This window comes from Temnothorax americanus, unplaced genomic scaffold, assembly GCF_048541705.1.
Source record: "Temnothorax americanus isolate GAGA-0224 unplaced genomic scaffold, ASM4854170v1 Scaffold40, whole genome shotgun sequence".
Lineage (NCBI taxonomy): Eukaryota > Metazoa > Arthropoda > Insecta > Hymenoptera > Formicidae > Temnothorax > Temnothorax americanus.
The window spans coordinates 1,108,712-1,132,624 of record NW_027509548.1 but is presented as its reverse complement, the minus strand read 5'-3'; the positions used below and the strand labels follow the sequence as shown (position 1 = coordinate 1,132,624).

The 23,913-nt window shown below is 34.4% G+C and overlaps 1 protein-coding gene and 3 long non-coding RNA genes across 6 annotated transcripts; 3 read left to right on the top strand and 1 right to left on the bottom strand.

Moving 5' to 3' along the window:
* Positions 1 to 607: 607 nt before the first annotated feature.
* Positions 608 to 12,567, top strand: LOC143902836 (uncharacterized). Of its 2 annotated transcripts, none has more exons than XR_013258500.1 (2): positions 608 to 985; positions 11,993 to 12,567. It is a non-coding gene; the product is annotated as an uncharacterized LOC143902836 (long non-coding RNA). The 2 variants fall into 2 exon arrangements; XR_013258499.1 differs by lacking the exon at positions 11,993 to 12,567 and adding an exon at positions 1,215 to 1,379.
* On the top strand, positions 2,380 to 3,360 carry LOC143902835 (uncharacterized). The gene is made up of 2 exons (XR_013258498.1): positions 2,380 to 2,782; positions 2,850 to 3,360. It is a non-coding gene; the product is annotated as an uncharacterized LOC143902835 (long non-coding RNA).
* Positions 8,984 to 10,409, top strand: LOC143902834 (uncharacterized). Its single transcript, XR_013258497.1, has 2 exons — positions 8,984 to 9,262; positions 9,790 to 10,409. It is a non-coding gene; the product is annotated as an uncharacterized LOC143902834 (long non-coding RNA).
* Positions 10,166 to 17,090, bottom strand: LOC143902828 (uncharacterized). Of its 2 annotated transcripts, XM_077416010.1 has the most exons (5): positions 16,871 to 17,090; positions 12,786 to 12,983; positions 12,589 to 12,705; positions 12,326 to 12,370; positions 10,166 to 12,239 (listed from the first exon to the last, which is right to left on the bottom strand). In XM_077416010.1, the coding sequence occupies exons 1-5, from the start codon at positions 17,009 to 17,011 to the stop codon at positions 11,946 to 11,948; spliced, it is 795 nt and encodes a 264-aa protein (XP_077272136.1). In that variant the 5' UTR covers positions 17,012 to 17,090; the 3' UTR covers positions 10,166 to 11,945. The 2 variants fall into 2 exon arrangements, 1 of the variants encoding a protein (XP_077272136.1); XR_013258495.1 differs by lacking the exons at positions 10,166 to 12,239; positions 12,326 to 12,370; positions 12,589 to 12,705; positions 12,786 to 12,983 and adding exons at positions 15,041 to 16,519; positions 16,612 to 16,788 and having other exon boundaries at positions 16,871 to 17,010.
* Positions 17,091 to 23,913: the final 6,823 nt, after the last annotated feature.

Here is a 23,913-nt window from a genome sequence, read left to right as displayed (position 1 = left end):
CCGTATCTGAATGGTTCAAATACATTCGTCACTATGTACATGAACAATTGAAAGACGGTTATCGTATTTGAAAGACACGGTATCATGAAGTAAGAGTATAAGGAGATCGAACTTCATAGCGCGCGAGTAGAAAAAGTGGTCCCGATTCGTGGTACCGAATTGAGAGAGAGAGCCAAAGCACATAAGTAACATTGCGTAGCGATATACGACAGTCGTAGTCGTGAACATAAGAAACGCACAAGCTTTGGCGTATTCTGACTGTCAGAATACGCCAAAGCCTGTGCGTTAAGGGCCAAAGCACATAACATTACATAGTGATATACGATAGTCGTAGATCGCTAAGTAATGTTATGTGCTTTGACCTTTATGTCCACGACTACAACTGTCGTATATCGCTACGCAATGTTATGTGCTTTGACCCGGAGTCCGTTAAAGGGAATGAATTCTTATCGATGGGCGCCATTTTCAACCTATAGTGCATGTAACATATACTGTAGGATTTTCAGCACTCGTGATTTCGTGAACGCACCCTAACCTTACCCGGTGGCTCCGGTCTCTTAAGGCCATTGCACGTAACAAAGTTTTAGTCATAATCGTAAGCCCGTAAGAAAATAGACCAATCACAGTCGATTTTTCTCCTTGAGCTCGAAGAATCGAGTGTGATTGGTCTATTTTCTTACGGCCTTACGGTTATGACTAAAACTTTGTTACGTGCAATGGCCTTTACTTCGTGCTCCTTCGTGCTCAGTTTGTTTACCTGTGCATCGTGAAATCACGTGCTTTGTGCGTGAAATAGAGTCCGTTGGTGACTCGACGAAGAACGACGGGATCCGGATGCACCAGCGGCAAATGCCACGCCAGCACCGCCAATCCACCGCCGTCGCTGAAGACGCCTAACGAGCTCTCTATGCTTCTATAGTTCAACAGTCCGTTGTCGATCGGCTGCACCACGTCTTCTTTGGAGTCCTTATTACGTTGACGTAAGGTGAGATGTAAGCACGGTTCGGACAACGAAATACCGCTATCCTCGGCGATCGCCAAGAATTGCGCGATTGTAAGCTAAAGCGGTAGAGGAGTATTATGACGAGACGAGAAGCATGTGTTAGATACTGTTGGTTTGTTAGCTGGGTGTTCTTGTGCATTATTAGACAAGGCTTTTCTCGCTACTGGCGTCAAATTTCCATCAAAATTTAAACGCGTTTTTCCGATTATAGGACCACGAGCTAGTAAATAATAACGTTGAAAAGGAGCAAACAAAAAAAAGGAGAAAATGTTCCAAGTTGAGCCATGCAAGTGATAGTTGCTACAACAATATACAATCTCCAATCGCTCCAATTTGTTCCGAAGAAAATACAGCACACACTACCATAGAACTAAAACCTGCCAGAAAAAGAAAGTACCAAAAACAAGGTGCAATAATAAATAAAGAAAATGTATATAAAGGGAATAAAAAACAAAAAACATAAATTATAAAATTGTAACTTTATTTTCTTTTTTTATTTGTATAATTGTATAATTTGATGATTGTACAATTTGATGATTATATAATTTGATAATTGTATAATTTGCTGATTGTATAATTTCATGATTGTATAATTTGATGATTGTATAATTTGATAATTGTATAATTGTATAACATAAATTCAGACGTTTGCAATTTACTGTAAATGTTGTACAATTAACATGATGTGAATTAAACTGAATCCAGCATTTTTAAAATTTCGCTAATCTCATCAATACTTGTTACTTTTATATGTTTTGAAAAGGGCATAATCTTGTCATCAATATAAATATTAATATGTAAATTTGGGAATACAGCGATTCTCTTTTTCTGACACTGAAATCATTTTCTGCCTTCATAAAACCGAAAAACTTGTCGTTTCCATTTGAAAATCCCCAATTCAAAGAAGGCCGTTCAACTAAATTCAAACTTCTTTGCAAATATTTGAATTTTAATTCATCTGTCTTTCTTCCATTATACGACTGAAAAAATATTATGCATTATTCACTTTTATTTAATCAAGTTTACTTGTTTACTTTCATTACTTTCGTTTTTGTTTTATTGCTTTTGATATGGATATTTTCCGTCTCCTGCTGTCGGATTACGTTATAACACAATGCACGCAATAAAAGAAACTTCCTTTTAATGCTTTCTCAGTTTATTTGTCTTTATAATTGGCTTGCAAATCGGAATAACAAACATAATACAGCGACCAGTGACGCAAGACGCAACATGTACATGCAGCTGACCGGGTAAGGTTAGGGTGCGTTCATGACTACAGAAAATCCTACAGTATATGTTGCATGCACTATAGGTTGAAAATGGCGCCCATCAATAAGAATCCATTCCCTTCAGCGGACTCCCTCTCAATTCGGTGCCACAAATCGGAACCACCATGAAGTAAGAGAGAAGGAGGCCGAACTCCGTGAAACAAAAGTGGTCCCGATTTGTGGCACCGAATTGAGAGGGAGTCCGCTGAAGGAAATGGATTCTTATCGATGGGCGCCATTTTCAACCTATAGTGCATGCAACATATACTGTAGGATTTTCTGTACTCATGAACGCACCCTAACCCTTACCCGGTCAGCTGTATGTACATGTTGCGTCTTGCGTCACTGGTCGCTGTATATGTTTGTTATTCCGATTTGCAAGCCATTTATAAAGCCAAATAAACTGAGAAAGCATTAAAAGGAAGTCTCTTTTATTGCGTGCATTGTGTTATAACGTAATCCGACAGCAGGAGACGGAAAATATCCACATCAAAAGCAATAAAACAAAAACGTAAGTAATGAAAATAAACAAGTAAGCTTGATTAAATAAAAGTGAATAATGCATAATATTTTTTCAGTCGTATAATGGAAGAAAGCTCAAATAAAGTAGAGCATGAGACAGATGAATTAAAATTCAAATATTTGCAAAGAAGTTTGAATTTAGTTGAACGGCCTTCTTTGAATTGGGGATTTTCAAGTGGAAACGACAAGTTTTTCGGTTTTATGAAGGCAAAAAATGATTTCAGTGTCAGAAAAAAAATCGCTGTATTCCCAAATTTACATATTAATATATTTATATTGATGACAAGATTTTTTATGCCCTTTTCAAAACATATAAAAGTAACAAGTATTGATGAGATTAGCGAAATTTTAAAAACGCTGGATTCAGTTTAATTCACATCCTGTTAATTGTACATTTACAGTAAATTGCAAACGTCTGAATTTATTTTATACAATTATACAATTATTAAATTATACAATCATCAAATTATACAATTATCAAATTATATAATCATCAAATTATACAATCATCAAATTATACAATTATACAAATGAAAAAAGAAAATAAAGTTACAATTTTATAATTTATGTTTTTTGTTTTTTATTCCCTTTATATACATTTTCTTTATTTATTATTGCACCTTGTTTTTGGTATTTTCTTTTCCTGGCGGGTTTTAGTTTTATGGTGGTGTGTGCTGCATTTTCTTCGGAACAGATTGGAGCGATTGGAGATTGTATATTGTTGTAGCAACTATCACTTGCATGGCTCAACTTGGAACATTTTCTCCTTTTTTTTGTTTGCTCTTTTTCAACGTTATTATTTACATTTGATCGCTTGCACAGAAAAAACATTCTCGTGGTTAGGAAAAATCGTATAATCTTGCGCGTAACCTCATTGTCATGTTTTATACAACCAACTACAGGTAGAGGGGATAGTGCCTCTATTCTATTTGTGATGCTGAATAACGTATCAGCATTTATGTCACCCGTTTTGGTCGCTTCGATTGTTCCTTGTTCCAAAATCGATAGCAAGTCGACTAGTGCAGCTGACGGGTGTTTAAGGCTCCCTTTTGTTTTTAGCAATATTAATCGATGTTTCTCTGGTATTGGGTCATTCGGTCCTAATACCAACGTTTTGAGGCAATCCTCGCACACTGTGGGTTGCTTACCGTCTCCAAATTTGACAAATCTCGGTCCTTTCCTGGCAACGTATCCAGGGCTGCGTTCCAAAATTCACTCTAGTTAACTAAAATGCTATAGTGTACGTGACGTAAACTATAGATTTTAGTTACCCAGAGTGAATTTTGGAACGCAACCCAGCAATATAACTTAACACGTAGTCGGAAGTCGTGCACAGGAAGTAGTCATGACCATCAAGCTCAGAAGCAGCCTCTGCTAAAATATCGACACTTTTGCCTCTGTCTAATATAGTGTCGATTTGATCCAGCCATTGCTGTTGCCTTTCTGCGGAATCTTATGTCTTTAATACTCAAAAGAACATTCATAAGTTCTCCTCCAGATATGTTACAACCTTTTGGCGGTTTTACTAGCGAATATGTTGACACTAGTTTATACATTTGAATGAAAAGCTGAGAGTCAGGATGTTCGTTGGACCCACAGCAATGCCGCATCATGCCGAAAAAGCGCTGAAATAAAAGATTACGATTTTTTGCAAACTACATTGTGTTGATTCCGTAAGTTTAAAAGTAAAATAATTGTATACCTCTAGATTGTCTTGGTTAAGACGTGCAGTCATCAAATATATAAAATTGCACTTCTGTACCAAAAAAGTACAAATTTCTAGGGCTGCTTTCAAGGATACTTTTAATCCATAGCATGTTGATTCTGTTATAAATTCATAATCTCTTTTTTTAGCTTCCTTCTCCCATGCTTGCAGATATTGCAGGAAGTTTTCTATGTCCTATACCAGTGAAAAAAAAGCTCGAAATTAATAATTGTTCTTGTGCAACGTACTTTTAGAACATGTACTATCAAATACTGTTTACCTTCCACGATTGGTTGCTTGGTTTTTATGCATTCATCGGCGTTCGACTGTTCATCGCTGCAATCAATGCTTTAAGCCTAGTACAAAACTGTATAGATCCATCACAATCCGTAAGATCTGAATGATTATTTCTGAACAATTCCATTGCATGAGCAACTCCGAAAAACTGCAAAAACAATTATTATTATTATATGTTGTAATACATTTGCACTGTAAGTACACTTGCAGTGCAAATGCAGTCTAAGTACACTTACACTAAAATTGGTGATTTCAATTACTTGGAATGCCAGCGCGACGTTCATTTTCTGATAGTACCTCGGTTTCACATGTTTCTCTGTTAACTTATAATTAACTTTCAGATTAAAAGATTTCGGATTTTCTATCGCAAGTAGAGCATACCAATGCTTTAGCGACAGCATACCATCTGGTGTCTGGAAACAACGGAAAGCACAACAATAATAACACTGAAAGCTTGTATTGATTTATACACACGTTTATAGAATTAATACATGGTTTGCTGCTACTAACCCAAATACCCTCATACTTATTGTGCTTGGTGAAGAAATTTCGCAAGCATTTAATTAAATGAGGGAAATCTGAAAAAAATCACAGGCGTCGCTCCAGGTCCATGATATGCGGAACACTGACCTCCTCCTCCGTTACACCAAACTTGTCCCACATAGAGCGGTTCCAAGATGCGCCATCTGATGCGACTCCGTCAACTTTAAAGCCGGATTTCTCGGTTAAAATGATGCATTCCATAACAAGTTGATGCAAAACTGCTCCAGATGCACTTCCGCAACTAAGAAAGCATCCTAGTGTTTGCACCCACTTGCCCTTAAAAGGTTGGAACATGAACACCAGTGCGTGGTCTCCTTTTTTTCCAGCTTGGTGTTTTGGAGTGTATTTCCCCAAATTTGTAAAACCCTCAACTTGAAGATTGTTACGATTAAATGCGACTGTTTTGGAAACTTTTATCCTATCTAACAGCAAAACACCTGCAACAAATATGCAACAATTAATGTAATAAGTAAAAAAAAACGTTAATTTATGTAACGTACATGTTAGAAATTTAGTAGAATTAACGTACCACGCACATCAGACGGTTCCATTTTCGTACTTTTTTCCTTTAACATTTTGAACGTGTTTTTTTGGAAACCATAGCAACCCTTGATTGCTTGAATGTACCGATTTAACGTATCAATGCATGGCAGAGTAAGAATGTTGTGATTTCGAAGGTGGTTGTACGTCTTTGCTTTTGATCCGCAATAACAAGCATTCATACACCCACTGTGTGGTGTATCTCATGCCTCTAATATTTTTTGCTTTAGAAGCTGAAAGACATGCTTGCACAGACAATTGCTGATTAATGGGTAATTTTGATATAGCATCTGTCACTGCCTGTGCATTTGCCTGAGCACATTTCTTTCTTATACACTGTACTGCCTTTTTTAGACGTACAACCTGCGTTACGCAATACAAATTATTGAGATAACACGTTCACTCTTACAAGTCAGAATATTTAATAATGAATATTTGAAAAGTCTACTTTATTTTGAAGTCTAAAAGTTTTCCGAGAAATGTTTTTACATCTCGTACGCAGGGATTGACCGCTCTTTGACAATGTTTGCAGTGGTGTTGGCCTCTTCGACTTTTTAAGTATATTTTTGTACTTTTTCGCACACGGAATACATCTTTGGCGCTGCACACCACGTACTAAGCAATCTTCTGTCACATATCCAACGCACAATTTTGCACTACAAAATGAACGATAACGTAATGAATGCAAATGTAGAAACAATTTTTTAAACTTTGTACTTTTACTTATAAAATATATATATATATATATATATATATATATATATATATATATAAAGCTTTTCATCATATCATTTAAAAAAATTTAAATACATGATAATAAATAAATGTTAACACGTACCAGGTTTTACTGCCGACTTCCTTACATGGATTAATATTGGATAATTTTTGAAGAACATTCTGAATGTCTTCCATACTTTTTATTTTCGCACTTAGAGAATTAATTTCTCTTTCTCCAACACAAATCTGAAATCATTAGATACATTTCAAATGTGACAGGAAGTGACATGAAAGACTTTGTATTCATAATCTTACAATATACCCAATGATAGGTACTTACATGAAGTGTCATATTTTTGTCAAGTATAGCACGCCAAGTACAGGAAGATAAATCTTCCTTCCAGTATGCCCACATTACCATCTCTTCTGTGATCACGGGCATCCAGTATTCTGATGTAAGAGTAAGACTTGTCAGATTTTTCTTTATTTCAGTCCACGTTTGCAACTCGTTATCTCCATTTACTGAACAACCTTGTTCGTGATGTAAGATAGGATTGTCTGATTCACATTCAGCTGGCACGGAAACGGAACAATTAACCGTACTCTTCAACTGACCCGTATCGTTTCTTCATTCTGCTGTTCTTTCAGTTTCTCCTCGTTAATGTGATTTAAACGACAGTAACTAATCTTTGATGGAAAAATAGATGGAACAGCATCTTCTTTCAACTTCGGTATTTTACGTTGTACCTTAATAGTTGCACCATTTGCCACATGAAAAATATCTTCTCTGAGAATATCATCTTTCTCAAAATGCAACTCACAGATGCGACTTTTTTTGTTCAAAAAATTGATGCCTCTCGCAGCAATTCCATTGTCACGCCAACATTGCAACATTTTTTCCGTGCGAGCTGTAAAAAGACTTTTTTTTGTGAAAGTCTCTTTTTTTCCTCCTTTCGTGGTGCATCCATTTATCCAATACGCCATTTCACGATATTTTCTTAATATATTTTCTTCTTAAACTCTTATGCACAGGTAAACAAACTGAGCACGAAGGAGCACGAAGTAAGAGACCGGACTCAGACCGGAGCCGCCGGGTAAGGTTAGGGTGCGTTCACGAGATCACGAGTGCTGAAAATCCTACAGTATATGTTACATGCACTATAGGTTGAAAATGGCGCCCATCGATAAGAATTCATTCCCTTCAGCAGACTCCCTCTCAATTCGGTGCCACGAATCGAGACCACTTTTTCTACTCGCGCGCTATGAAGTTCGATCTCCTTAGGGTGCCATTACATGGAGCGCGGAAACGCGGAAACGCGGAAGCGCGGAAGACAAAATTTACTAGATTTTCGTCGATCCGTTCCGTCTGTTTTGAATGCCTTAATATTACATGGAGCATATTTTGAGCGGAAAAGCGGAACGGAGAATTATAAAATATTAATTTTTAACGGTATTTATTGATTAAAATGCTTGTATTCAATAGATAAGCTGAAAAGATAAGCATATTAATAAAAATTGCAATGAATTAAGTGAACACAATTTTAAGAAATGAATACAAATGTCTATTTGTCACTATACTTTTCCGCGCAAATTGTGCTCCATGTAATATAAGGAGAAACAAACTCGCGAAACGAACGCGTCAAAATCCGTTGTCAACGCGGATACAGTATACTCCATCAAATTTCGGAGCTGTTTAATCACATTGAAAAAAAAAGCTTTTACACATACTCTTTGATTACTTTATTATTTAATAAAAGTGGCAGTATAATATTATAGATCCAAACATCATGTTGATGGTTATTATGAAGTATATCTTATATGCAGGGTACATATGTACATAGGCTGCGTTAAGTACTGGCAGTGAATATCGAAACGCAGCCATACATACATACATATACACGATAATAGCGGATTCCGCTTTTCCGTTCAAACGTGCGTGACTCAACTCGCGGAAACGCGGAATCTAGTTACTATTCTGTTCCGCGCTTCCGCGTTTCCGCGCTCCATGTAATGGCACCCTTACTCTTACTTCATGGGAACCACTTTTGTTTTACGGAGTTCGACCTCCTTCTTAAGGTTGAGTTTCCACTGAGCGCGTCATGCGTCGCGTCGTCCAAGTTGAACCAATCAAAACATCTCATTTCGATCCCGTCACAAGAATGTAATGAAATGGGATGTTTTGATTGGTTAACTTGTGACGACGCGACGCGTGACGCGCTCAGTGGAAACTCAGCCTCAGTGGAAACTCAGCCTAAGCATAAGAAAATTGATTGGTCCGTACACATGTGCATAAGGAAATAGACCAATCAATTTTCTTATGCTTAGGTATTATGCGTTGTGCAGAAGTGTGTGCTCCCTGCTTATGATAAGGCTCTATTAAATGTGAGTATTCTCGTCCGCCATTTTGTGTCCAATCATATGTGAAAACGTAACCTTTCAAGGAACCTTTTCGTAAGCGTGGGATGACGCGTGGCTCAGTGCCTACGCGAATGATTAGTAACACCAAGGTCCGTGGTTCGAATCCGACCCGGCCTTCGTCCCATATATACTTTGTTAAGAAGTTTTTTCCGATTAAGATCCTTATGGATTAATGGTCTGCACGATTGGGAATCGGAAAGGATTCACAATCTGCAAGGCTTAAGATTCGTAAAGGATCAAAAGATTAAGGTATTTAAGTGTATCACGGTAGTAGTGTGAATAAATGACTAGGTCTACATCGCTTGTGCTAATTACCTTAGGGTACAAGGCACCTTATTTCCTCACCCGAGGAATGTAACAGATAAAACCCCCCTTTTCGTAAGCGTCAATACACTTTTCGGTCTCGCGATTAATGTAAAAATGAAGCTGAAATATCGATTCTGTAAAACTGAAAATAAGTATTAATTGATTCTTAATTGATTAGACGTGTGTTCTTAAACGCGCGACAGTATAATTTGTTTTATAAGTGTCGTATTTTTCGTAAATTGACACATCGTGACACCGTTTCATTGTACGTATTCGGAGCAGTAATTTCAAGAACAGAAGATATATTATTTAAATAATACTCATCGCGAAAAATTGTTTTCATGTTGCAGTTTTGTCATTTTTTCACATATTTGTGTTTTTAGATTAAGTATTTAGATTTTTTTGATTGTCCTCAGTTGACATTTGTTTAAACATGTTTATCATATTTAATATACTTCCACTCATTTCAGGACCCTAAGCTTCAAGAGTATTTACGCAGATAAAAAAACTGAAAGCTTGTTGGTCAAAAATCTCTACCTGAAGAGTAAGCTGAAACGGTTACATCTTATTTTAAAAATGTTCTCTCATAATCCGAAAGTTGCTGAATATTTACAACAGCACAGTGTCAAATAATTTATTTGCCGTTTTTGATTACTTTGTATCAAATAAAACTATTGTACAAATAAACAATTATACTTTGTATCAAATAAAATGGTTTTGAACTGTATGAAATAAATTTCATTTTCCAAAAGATTGTTACTCCATAAATAACACTGAAACTGCATAATAATAATAATAATGTGCATTGACTAATAAAAACTCATGCTCACAATATCTCCAGAGGAATTAATTTTTAAAAACGATACTTTATTTCGATCATAAAATACATATTTATAGACCATATATAATATTTATTACAAAGTAACAAGCAGTTTCAAAAGGTTTACTTATATGTGTAAGTACTCTTTGGTTAAGCTTTTTTCAAGCTTGCAGACCCAAAAACGTTTTTCTGTTGTTTGCTGTTTTCAGAAAAATTTTTTGTACAAAACGAACGAACAGTGAAAAGATGCTTAATATTTTTTTTTTTTAATCACAACACGTGGGAAGAATTATCTCTACATTTTTATGAATGCATTCGATGAGCCTGGAGTTTCCATTCCTCAAAATGAAATCCTTGTAGATTTTATAGTAATGATCAGAATGTAAAACTAAGTTGAACGTTTCAAAACAAGGCTCTTTCAAGCCACCCAAGTTCAATGCTGTCGAGTATAGTTTCGCCTTTTTTATAAATTCATTCTGTAGTAAATTTTGCCTTAACGAAAATGCAACACATTCTCCGCAAATATGCTTTACAACTGCATTCGTCGTACTTCCAGCCAAATGGAATGCATTCTTTGCATCGTATTCGCTGACAATATCGGAAAAATAACTAAACGTAATAGTGTGCACATCAAGCTCGACATGATTTTTTGTTGAACCGACACTTTCTGCCGCAATGTCAACGGACGCTTCTTTTAAAGCCATATCGGCGAAAGACAAAGTTGCCAGAATTACGGCATAATTCAGCGGCTTCCAATTTTTTTGAAAAACAGTATCTTTAAACAAATCAATAATTTGATGAAGAAAAATGCCTCTTCCGGAAGTTCTTTTTCGTCAACTGCACTTTTCAACGCGACTTCAGTTTGTAAAGAGAAAAAACGAACTGCCGCTCCCCTACATTCATTTTGTCGAATGTGGACGGATGGACATCTTCGAAGCGTAAATGATACAGGCGCCGAACTTCTCTCCCCTCGCGAATCTCTTTTTCCCACAACATTTTGACATATATACGATCCCCTTACAACATTTGATGGAAGCTTTTCTTGCTCCACATATGCCTCTGGTAAAAACACCTGCCTTAAGAGTGCAGATTTTAAATTCTTCAAGATATGACAAACGTCAGGCGTTGCGTAAATGTCGTGTCCGTTCAAGTGGAATAAATTTACGTAGGGTACAAATTTCATAATGGTTATGCCTATAGAAGACCATAAACTCCTATTTCTGGCATCCAAATTTGAAGATAACGCTAAGACGTACAGACCGCACTTTTCGACACATACAATACATTTCTCAATAAATTCTTTGACATCTTCAGAATCGATGCTTTCTTTTGGAGTCACATGGCAAGCAAGTACTTGCTTCTAATAATTTTTTATTCCTCGAACTAAAATTAAAAAAATTTTCTGACCGAGAACATCCTTATTCTACCCTAAAGTTACATAACCCGAAAATGTACCACTGCTTTTATCATAATCCTGTTGAACTGATATGACTATTTCGTCATAAGATAATATGCAATATCTGTCCGTGGGGTCCATCGTTTCGACCTTGAATTTCAGAAGCTCCAAAACATCGTCAAAAATTCCGAAGTTTAATTTGAAATTCTGAATTCGTCGGGCAAGCGTGCTATAAGCAGGCAACGGGTAGCCAGTACTTCGGAGGTAATCGTACCCGTGAACAGACAAAGCAAGCCGAAATTTCAGACCTTTGATTATACTTTCATGAGACCAATGCGGAAGTCGCCCCTTTTGTAACATTTCGATCTGCTCACTGTTTAAAAATGACTCCATTACAGTTTTTATCTTGTCTATTTGGCTGCGTAAGTGCGTAACATCTGATTCTCCTCCTCCACAGACAAATTGGCTACCACCCGTGCAGATTGAAGCGTCGATCGCAAGTGTCCATTCTCCTCCTCCAAAGACGAACCGGCTACCATCCGTGCAGATTGAAGCGTCGATCGCAAGTGTCCAGTCTCCTCCTCCAAAGACGAACCGGCTACCACCCGTGCAATCCGCTCACTGTCAGATGACAGTAAACTTTTTGGCATATAACTGGATTCATTGGAAACATCATGGTTTGATGGGGCAGCATAATCCATGTTCTACAACATTTTGGACAATGTTACAGTTTTTTGAATAAAAATCAACAATTTCTATTAAAAACCACAAGTGCGTCGAATAATATTACCATTTTTGGAGTAATTGAAACTTCAGCAACTTCATTTCGTAACTTCTGAAAACCATTGATATGCTATCAAATATGTTGCATATATTCAAGAATGTATAATTATAAGAGAAAAGAAGAAAGTTTGATGAAAAGCACAAGCTCGATTCCAAAGTCGGTATAGCTCGAGATCTATGACTACCACATTCTAAATATTTGACAAAATTTAAACAATAAAATTCAGTGAAATAAATTATTTATGCAAAGTTTGCAAGAAATTTATTTACTTTGTATGGAGACTTCCTGGGAGGTGGATTAAGAAACAAAGTAAGAATCGCATTTGGCTTCAGTTTCCTCCAGCCGTCAGCACGTCTACTTTCAAATTGTGACTCCTCAAAGTGTACCTGTAATAAGAAAAACAATTAATTTTCAATTTAATGAGGCACAAATAATGCTTCGCTTTTACAGCATTGTATGTACATACTTCACAGACACAAGCTGACTTGGTTGGTATCCATTTTTCACGGCGAAGATTTTTAAGCCACTTCTTTCGGCGTTCCACATTTATTGGAATTCGAAAAAGTTGAAACCCTTTTTTGCTTCTATTACTGCAATTAATTGCAACGCAGCCAGTCATTTTGGAAGCTGAGAATACGAGATTGATCCGATACCGATGACTTTCCTGCTTAAGATCCATAAGGGTTAATGGTCTATTTGATTAAGAATCCGAAAGAATTTGTGATTTGTTAGATTTAAAATTTGTAAAGGATCAAAAAAATTAAGGCATTTTTTGAGAGAAGTGTCATAACTTACAAAAAGAGATTAATGGTACGTTAAATACTCTAAAGAAAAAAATATTAACTTTATTAACTACAAACTATACAAAGATCTAAATCATTAAATAATACGTAATTTTAAGATATTTGCAATTTTGTATTTGTATCAATGTACGTAGTTCACTGTATTATTATTAGATCTTTTATTCAAAATGTAATATTACGCAATAATTAATAATTAATCGTATTTAGGTTCATACTACCTGTGATTGTATTAATGTGTGATTTAGAATTACTTTGTTTATAAATTCTTTTATAACTACACATATGAACTTAAAAAGTATATTCTACGCCGTATTTTAGTTAAAATTAAACGTACTATTTTAATATTTATAAAGTTTGAAATAAATTTACAAAAAATTTTATAAATAAATTTTATAAGTTTAATTAAATTTATGCCCATACAGCATGATATCATTCGAATGTTCTGTACTCATACTGTAAATATACGTATCGTATATAATATACTTCGAACATTTCTGTAACATCTCTCTAGTAGTACATTATTTCTCATAAATTCTCAGGACGTACTTGTAATATCTTACAGTACCTAGTATATCATTTTTTGTAAATTCTCGTATACTACTCAAAATATGTAGAGTGATTCATTTTAATCGACACAGGCAAATATCTCGAAAAATATGAAAGATACGAAAAAATATTTCGGGCAAAAGTTGTATGGTCTAAAGAAGAACACATAATTCCGACGTAAGTTATGTTGCAGATGTCATTTTCAAGAAATTTTAAAAGCAACCAATTTCTCAAATTAAACTTAACTTTTTCTTTGAAATAAAAGTTGTAGATTTCGTCGAGATGTTTTCAAAACACTATAATAAAGTTCTCTTTTGTTAAGAATTTCCTGAGATATTTAAAATTTTGTCATATTTTTAATATAAAATATGAATATAAATCCAGTCGACACTCCTTATTCGCGGGCGTTACGTGCCTGACAACTGCCGCGAATACGGAATCCGCGAATATGGAGTAGTTAAATATATGGTAGTATATGGAATACATCCCAAGAAAAATTAAATTAAACAAAAAATCTAAAATTTAAAATTTAGGCTCCAATAAAAATCTACGAATATAGAAAATGGGCTACCCATACAGCACAAAATGTTTTCAAAAAATATTTCTGAATATTTCTATAAAAATATTGCAAGAAATATTTTAAAATTATTTTAGAAATATTTTTTAAAAAAGTTAAAAAACCTTTTGTGATAACATTTTTAAGAATATTTTGAGAATCTTTCAAAAATATTTAAAAATATTTTAAATCTATTTATTGGTTCTATAATCTTTTTTCAAATATTATTCTTAAGGAGGCTCTTACCTCGATCATAAAACGACAGATCTTTATGAAATTAAATTATGTTGTAAAGTGAACCACAACAAAATGATGTATTTTCTTGGCAAGTTGCGAGCCAGGTAAACAAAAAACTAAGGAATTGTAGTTAAAATAATAATCTTTCTAATGATAAGAAGAAAACTTGGTGTTGACAATGAGTTATAAAAGATATTGTAGTTTTAATATGACGTACGACAGGTTAGGCGAATGATCTTCCGAGTGTCAAAATCGCGTGAAGTTTCAAATGTTGTATTACAAATGTTCCCTGGTAACCAATCCTTTGCAATTCTGCTGTAAAACTGCACGAAAGTCGTGCACTAACTTTCGGGCAGATCATGCGTTTTCTATTTCCAACTTTGACTATTTTTCTGTTGGCAGAAACTTGTTCTCGTCGTAGTGCAACAGAATTGTGGAAGATATGTGTATGCATTTACATATAGCAAAATAGTGCAAGAAATGTGGCAGATGCTTGCGCAAATCGCAATGCAACATAATCGCGCTAGATTTGTAGCAGCGCCTACTGCTACCCATAAAACACAAAATATTTTTAAAATATTTCTTAGAAAGATTAAAATAATTTACAAAAATATTTTTTATATTTATAACACCGCAGTGGTGTTGGGACTGTTGGGTAAGCCTTGCGTTGTATTGCTGGCGAAGATTGTCGCGAATGTCATGATTTTGCTTCGCGTTTCGCCGGAGGCCTGCTTATATTAGATCCCAACTGAAATTTACTTGCGAGTTAGTTTTACCATTATGCGCCGCCTAGCGGCATTGTTGCAAACTAGCACATACAGCAGAATTCAACAAGAATTACGGCAGATGCTTGCGTAAGAAGTAGAGCAGCAGAAATACAAATGATTTTGGCAAAAATAAACAAAACAAGGCAAATGAGAGCTTGTTCGCGACGATGGACGGGCGACAGTAATAAAATATTACAAATTCAACAATTTGAATAAAATATATATAATAAAGTAAACGTTTCGGTCCTTGGTTTGGACCCTCCTCAGTACATATAGCTGGTCGAGTGAAATGCAGTGGTCACAAGTAGTCAAAAATGCAGTTATTCCGCTCTCCGATTATGAGAATGTGGATCTCGTATCCTCAACGTGACTGTTACCTTAATTCCATAAAAAGAAATAAATTAAACAAATATATATAGTCATACCTTAAAAAGTGATCACAAGAGTTACCTGACAGTCAAATTGATAAGATATACGACACCATCTCTCCGCGTAATACAATAAGTATTACGCGGCATTTTTGACTACTTGTGACCACTGCATTTCACTCGACTAGCTATATGTACTGAGGAGGGTCCAAATCAAGGACCGAAACGTTTACTTTATTATATATATTTTATTCAATTTTTGTAATATTTTATTACTGTCGCCCGTCCATCGTCGCGAACGAGCTCTCATTTGCCTTGTTTTGTTTATTTATCGTTATTGAGAGCGTTATCTTTGTTATTTTGGCAGAATATACCGTACATCTGATTTATCAATCAAACATTTTTCGAAATTTGTAACGCCAAAATGAACCGTATAGCCTACATCTCACAGCACGAAGCTATAACAGTTTCACAATTTCCACTTAACTTACAGTAATTATTTCTATAAATATTTATAACATAAATTAAAAACTACTTTAATAATATTGATGATAATTATTTACACTTTATTTTAAAATATTTATTATAATCTTTTATTTTCCGGACATTATAATAATATTTACAAAATATTCAACGTATATATTTTCAAAATATTTAAATATTTTTTATAAATATTTTATAAATATTTTGTGCTGTCTGGGAGTTTAGCGCGCTCGGCTGTTCTTTTTCTGACGGGCAGATGCTTGCACGCTTTTTTCGCATTTTTGTCACTCGGATCTATACGGCAAAAACAACAATTTAAGCGACATTATACACTTGTGAAATTTTGCTGCAAATATGTTTCAAGCGTCTAGCACACTCGACTGCTCTTTTTCTCACGGGCAGATGCTTGCACGTTCTTTTCACGTTTCTGCCGGTTGGATCTGTACTCAAAAGATACTTCCATATTGTTTTCACATTTCTGCTACATGTTTACTTTTAACAAATAGTATAAAATTTCACAGTAGCTTCTTACAGCAGACTACTGCAATAGTACAGTAAGTACTCGTTCAATCACAGATATTATGCACTTTTGTCGCAATTCTGGACTGATTTCTTGCACACTTCTTCGGGACGCATCTGAACTAGCAAACTGGTTACCAGGGTTGTATTAATCCTCTGCATGCAAACATTCCGGAGAATTGTTTTGTACCTATATAAACAATAAGTTTCAATTATTTGCCAATCAAACCTTGAAAATCAAAAAGTAAACAATGTTAATTATTCTTTCTAACCTCACTTGCACATGTCTTTTCTTTGCGCTGTATGGTAGCGACATAATTATTCTCCCGCGCATTGACAACCTTTATTTTCGAGAATTTTCCTTTCATTTTCTCTCTCAGCATTCTCACGTTATATCTTTCTTTTAGCTCCATCTCTTCATCGCATCAATTGCTACAACTACAACGCTACATGGCTACACCTCACGACCTCACTGCTGTAGACTGCTGCAGACGACGTTGTAACCATGGTGTAAGCACAGTATATACAGTAGCGCAACTCTCTGTCGGCACTTTTGATGTTAGCGTGGATGAAAATGAACTGCACATGCGCGTGCGAGGTATGTAACCAATCAGAACATCGATAATCTGTCTCACTTCCTCTCACTGTTATAAGTTTCTCTCTCTTTCTAATTTATCGTTGCGTGTCAGACGCGCGTGTTTTGATTGGGATCATGGTGTAATAAGACAGGTGAATCATTCCCGTGGATGCGCAGTAGTACGCGCTTCGACCAATCGCGTTAGGGTCCAAATGCACCCGCGAAATTTGAATACGCAAACAATTACATATAATTAAAATGGATTTCTAATTAAGATTTGTGAAAGATTAATGTAAAAAATACGTGGAATTAGTGGTGAGCTAAACAATAACGTAATGAGACAAGTATTCATTTCCATGGATGCGCAGTAGTACGGATCTCGATCAACCATATTTAAATCCAAATACTAAAAGATTGATGTCAGATTGCTGTCAGATTGCTATCAGATTGCTGTCAGATTGTGTTATCAAGGTAGTATATATTATGCAATATATAGCATAGCATATATTAGGTGCTTTCCATTTACACTCAAGTGAAGTGATTCACTCAGTTATGTGAGTATCCTTACTCGGAATGAATGACGTCATACCTGCTTATTTTGGTGATAAAACTATCTCATAACAATACAGGTTAATAACCTCACTTTTAATTTGAGTCTGTTAGACTCATTAAAGCACACGGTTTCGATTGTGTGCTGTAGCGTCACAAAAACTCAGTTGAATCTCACTTGCCAGCATCAAAAGGAACGTGCATTTAACTGAGTTGTGACGTCACAAGTGAGATTTATCTGAGTTTTGATGTAAATGGAAAGCACCTATTATATGTAATATATATGATTTTTTCTCCTACATATAGAAACCATACCAGCGTGTTGTGTGCACAATTGCAAAAGTCGCACAGACTGTACGTACACAAGAAATATAAAATTGTTTCGTTTCCCAAAAGAATTAACTATACGCCAGCAATGGCTTGAAACCTGTAGAAGAAATAAAAAACAAATAAAAATTGATTCTGGTAAGTATATGTGTGCGTATGTGTATAATATTACTTGTTTAAAATAAGAATATATATATAATATATTTATAAAAATGGACAATAATTTTTCTTATTGCGAGAATCATTTTTTACTCATTTTTTATTATTTCAGGTTTTTATTACTTATATATTGTACTTTATTGCAAATCTTAATTTTACATTTATTTTATTCATGTAATTATATTTTATTTATGTCATGTCATTAATTTTTTGTATTCAAATTTCGCGGGTGCATTTGGACCCAAATGTGATTGGTTGTTCCATCAAGCCACCGCCATTATGCGCAATGTTTCACCTGTCTTATTACACCATGATTGGGATAATGTATGGAGACGCATGTTTGACGTGCGTTATAACGCGCAGAAACGCATGCATAAACAACAAGGGTTACATTTATTGGCATTATACATTTTTTAATTATATATATATATAGGTTAGGTACATACAAAATACAGATAAATTTTAATAATTTGTATAGCAATTGTACAAATGTGCCATATTACATTTTCGTGTTATACACGAGTTGTATAACACAAATCAATAAATTATTTATGCTATCAATATTTAAACGGTCACAAAAGGAAATATCAAGGAAATATTAAGAAAATTATATAATATATAACTTGTAACTTAATTTTATCTAATTTTTTTTATTCACAATAACAACTATGTATATGTATATAGGTATATGTATGTATAAACTGTCAAGTTACATGATTTTTGCAATGATAATTGCAATAACAAAATAAACGAAATAAGAGAACTAATAAAAGTTAAATCTGTTACATGCCCGTTTAAAAAGCGGATAAAAAGTATGTAAATAAGTTGATGACTCGTGTTGGCAATATTCTGTAAAAAAAAAAGAAAAAAAATATATAAAAATTATGAAATAATAAAAAATAAACAAAACATACAGAGACTTAATTATATAAATAATACAATAATATATATGTAAATATCATGCAAATTAAAAAATAGTAAAACAAAATAAAAAATAATAAAAAGTGCATAAGATGTAAAAAAAATGTAAAAGAGAATCATAGATAGTTTACACCAACCAAACACATAGTAATTCTTCTTCTCCCTTTATAATGGCAGCTAGCCTCATCGGGACTAATGCAGCCAGATAGAAAACACATATTAATATATTAATGTAAGTTAACAAAGTCAGTTCCAAGCATACATATATAAAATAGAAATTTTATTGACAAATATTAATACATAAAAATAAAAAAATGTCATACTAAATAAAGTTAAAAATATACAATAATAAAAATATGCAATTTGTGTAAAACAAAATGTCTTGACTCCTAAATATTCCTATGCCAAAATATATTTATTAATTTCTTGTGTCCAACTCAATCATTAGTCCATACTTCAGTTACTCGATCCACCTCAGTATACGACCCAAAGAAAGAGTGGAAAAGAAAGTAACTTAATATATTTACAGTTAAAACTTTAATATTTAATATACTTATAACACTGTGTATGTAACTATGAAATCTATTTATTATAAACATAGTATGCAAACAGAAAATAAAGATAAAGAAAATTATAAGTTATTATTACCATGACCATAAACTGTTATAACATAAACACGTGAAAGTATATGCTAGCAAATACAATGTCACAATCAGTCATATACTTAAGAAATATAAATTAGTAATGGTGTATAAAAATAAAACTGTCTATATATATATATGTGTGTGTGTGTGTGTGTGAAATAAAGAAAGCAATATATATTGTATATGAAAGAAAAGACTTATAAATGTAAAATATTCAAAAGTTTTCTGTTTCTTTTACGAATACGTTTACATGCCTTATTATGTTGTTTTAAAGTATAATAAATGCGCATACGAAAAAATAATTTTATTAAATAAATTGTTGGGAAATGTGGACACGGCGCTTCAAAAGTTACATTCTGTGCAAGTTGAAATAAATAGATACCAATGTTTTTTTTAAAGCAATTACTTTTAAACGTTTTCACAAATATTTCCTCTAATTGATGGATATAAGCACAAAAATTATTACTTGGTAAATTTAATTTTCCAAAAGGATTTTCCTCTGTATTGTAAGCTCGGAAAGAACAATACAAAGCAGTATCATCTAAGACAGTCATATTTTTATTTACATAATCTGTACACGCTTCACACGTATGCATTTCTGTACATTTTTTTATTAAATATCCGCAAACATATTTTTAAAGGCATTTACTTCGGTAGTTCCATGTTATGATAATCGTGATTAGGAATATCTAAAATTACACGTGCCGTTAGATAGAATAAATTCTGAGGAAGTAGACGGATTCGAACCTGACATACCAACTAAACTTAACATGCGATCATTATCCGCAGCACAATTTTGCGTATCTGAATGTTGTAACATCTTCATACTAAATAATTTTTTAAAGGCACGACTAAATTGTATCAGTGTCGGATTTACACAATTACCGCCTTGTTGTCTAACACAGCCAAAGAAATTTTCTAAACAATCTTGATTGATTCTTCGTGTCCGAATATGTGAAAAATTATGACATTTTAATTTTTCCCAAAGTTGCATCATGCTGTTGATAGTTATTTGCCAACATTCGAAGCATTGAACTTTTACACGAGATCCTTTGTCATTAATTACCTTAATAGTTTTTAAAAAACATAACATTTCTTCTAAAAATTCAATTTGTTTTTTGCTTCCTGTAAATACTTGCGCATCATATTCCTTTGGACTATTTAAAGTGGAAGAATTTAAAATATCGAATAATTTATCAAAATGGTCGATAAAATCTATTGTTCCAACTGCTGCGCTTGGAAGAAGGCCCAAGGACAAGTAAGTGCACATACTTGCACACATACGATTACTGAGAACTTGAACAGCGTATGGTACTCTCATTTTATCAAAATTACTTGGCTCGATATGCTTTTGAGTTAACTTTGGGGCCAATTTTATCCACTGTTTACTGTCTCTGTTATAAAATTCAATAATATCATCCCATGAAGCAACTTTGTTATTTCCAAATTGTATATTATGTTTCAACAAATTATCACGAGTTCTTTTCATTAAATGCGGAGTATCGAATATATATAATACCTCATGTCCGTCAACTAAAAAGATTGAATTTTGTACAGAAATACCTAATTCTCGGGATAGTTGTGTAAAGTTAGATCCCATGTCCGAAATCCCATGTTGTAATTTACGTATAACATCAAATAGAATAGGTTTCAATACATTAAATTTACATGCATTCTCGACAAAACAAAAGCAAAGGGGAAGTTTCCAATTACTTTCAATGCTACGTGCCATAATAACTAAAACACTTTTTGCAGGTAACGGTTCTTTCTGATCATTACCGGTATCTTGAAAACTATTTCATCTTGTGAAACATTGTAAAATAAATGAGCTTGTAAACTCATTTTATCTATGCACAAAATGCAATGACGTTCTAATAGTGGCAATGAATTTAACTTTACAGCTAACACATCAAAAATTTTATCATTTATACCGGGTTTAATTTGCCACGTTTGTGTAAATTTATGTAGACTGCGTATGGCAGGTAATGCTAATTCTTTTTGAAGTTCTTTATAACATCGCGGACTTAGAAAGTATATACCTAAAGCAAATTGTTTAAATTCGGAACTATACCGTCTTCCACGTTTGCTTTTAATTTGTGCATCAATTTGGGCAGATAACAATCGTGCGAAAGTCGGAGAAAAAAACTTACAGCCTAATTGACGTAGAATCTCATGGTCCTTAAGCTTCTCTTTTTCTGCTTTCTTCTTCCTTACAGTTAAAATCTTCACTTTCTTCTGAAGCCGTCTGTTTCTTTCGTCCAGTGTTTTTACTCTTCCTTGTAATCGTACAATGCGTTGTTGCAATTTTTTCTTCTGCGGACTTTTTTCTCTTCTTATTGTGCTGCTGGACGTGCTCCTATACATAACATATACATATATTATAGCAAAAAACAGATAGTAAACCTGTAGAAAGAAAGTTGAAGTATTAATTACAATTTTAGAAATGTCAATAACGAAAAAATATAAAAATAAAAGAAACCAAATATTTATTATAAACTCTTAAAAAACTTATTTGAATATTAAAATTAAATAGATATAGTATTGATAACCTTATTTATTTAAAATTATCTTGTGTGTGTGTGTGCGTGCGTGCGTGCGTGCGTGCGTGCGTGCGTGCGTGCGTGCGTGCGTGCGTGCGTGCGTGCGTGCGTGCGTGCGTGCGTGCGTGCGTGCGTGCGTGCGTGCGTGCGTGCGTGCGTGCGTGCGTGCGTGCGTGCGTGCGTGCGTGCGTGCGTGCGTGCGTGCGTGCGTGCGTGCGTGCGTGCGTGCGTGCGTGCGTGCGTGCGTGCGTGCGTGCGTGCGTGCGTGCGTGCGTGCGTGCGTGCGTGCGTGCGTGCGTGCGTGCGTGCGTGCGTGCGTGCGTGCGTGCATGCGTGGGGGCGTCGGTGGGTCCGCAGGTACGTGCGTGCGTGCGTGCGTGCGTGCGTGCGTGCGTGCGTGCGTGCGTGCGTGCGTGCGTGCGTGTGTGTGTGTGTGTGTGTAATGACTATTCCGTCTGGTTCGGCATAAATAGCATTCTGTATAAAATTCAAACGATAAATAATACAAACTTGTCATCACCTGTGACAGAATAGAAAAGAACAATGTTCTCAAAATAATTACTAATTTTCAAATGCGGTTCTCTAACGTGGTGCATTTGCCAATTAACTTCATTGTCCTCATCGTTATTAAAAAAAACATTCCATAAAAGAAATATATCCATCCTTGTATGATCCCTATGTTCAGCAACAATTTCAATAGACATGTAATAGAATGTAAATAATTTATTGCGGTTTTTGATACATCCAAGAGATAAGGAACAATATGAATTACATTTTGAATTTACCTTGAAGGAGATATTTTACAGTGAATGCGTTAACTTGCCTCGATACAGACTTTAATTGTCGATGTCTGTCAACAGCCCGCTAAAATCTAGTTTTCTGTAAAAGAATATATTTATTGAAATAATATAATAATATATGTTCCTCATTCTAAACATGTGTACATACAATAACACATAATAGCAAAAATATATATATATTTAATTAACCTTCCTAGCACGAAAATTTTTCAATTTTATAATATACCTACCAAAAATGTCCTGCTCAATGGATCTGTCCTCACTTGCAGGTTTTTGATACATCCAAGTGATGATGAACAATATTTACAGTGAATGCGTTAACTTGTCTCGATACAGACGTTGATGTCGTCAACAGCCAGCTAACATTTACAGTTTTCTGTAAAAAAAATATATTTATTGAAATAATATAATAATATATGTTCCTTTAATTCTAAACATGTGTACAATATAATATATAACAGCAAAAAAAATATATTTAATAAACCTTCCCAGACACAAAACATTTTTTCAATTTTATAATATACCTACCAAAAGTCCTGCTCACAATGGATCTGTCCTCACTCGCATCCATTTCAAAAGACTTGTAAGTCTTCAAGCTGCTTAAAATATTGCTTTAATTAAATTACATATTAACAATTAATGTAGTGAGGTTAAGTGAAGTTAGAGGTTAGTGAGGTTAACAATTCGTTTTTTGGGGTTTCTGTCAGTGAAACGTGTATGTACATATATTTCTATTATTTAATGTATATTTCAAAGAAAATAAAGTGTTAATCATTAGAACAATAATACGTACCTATT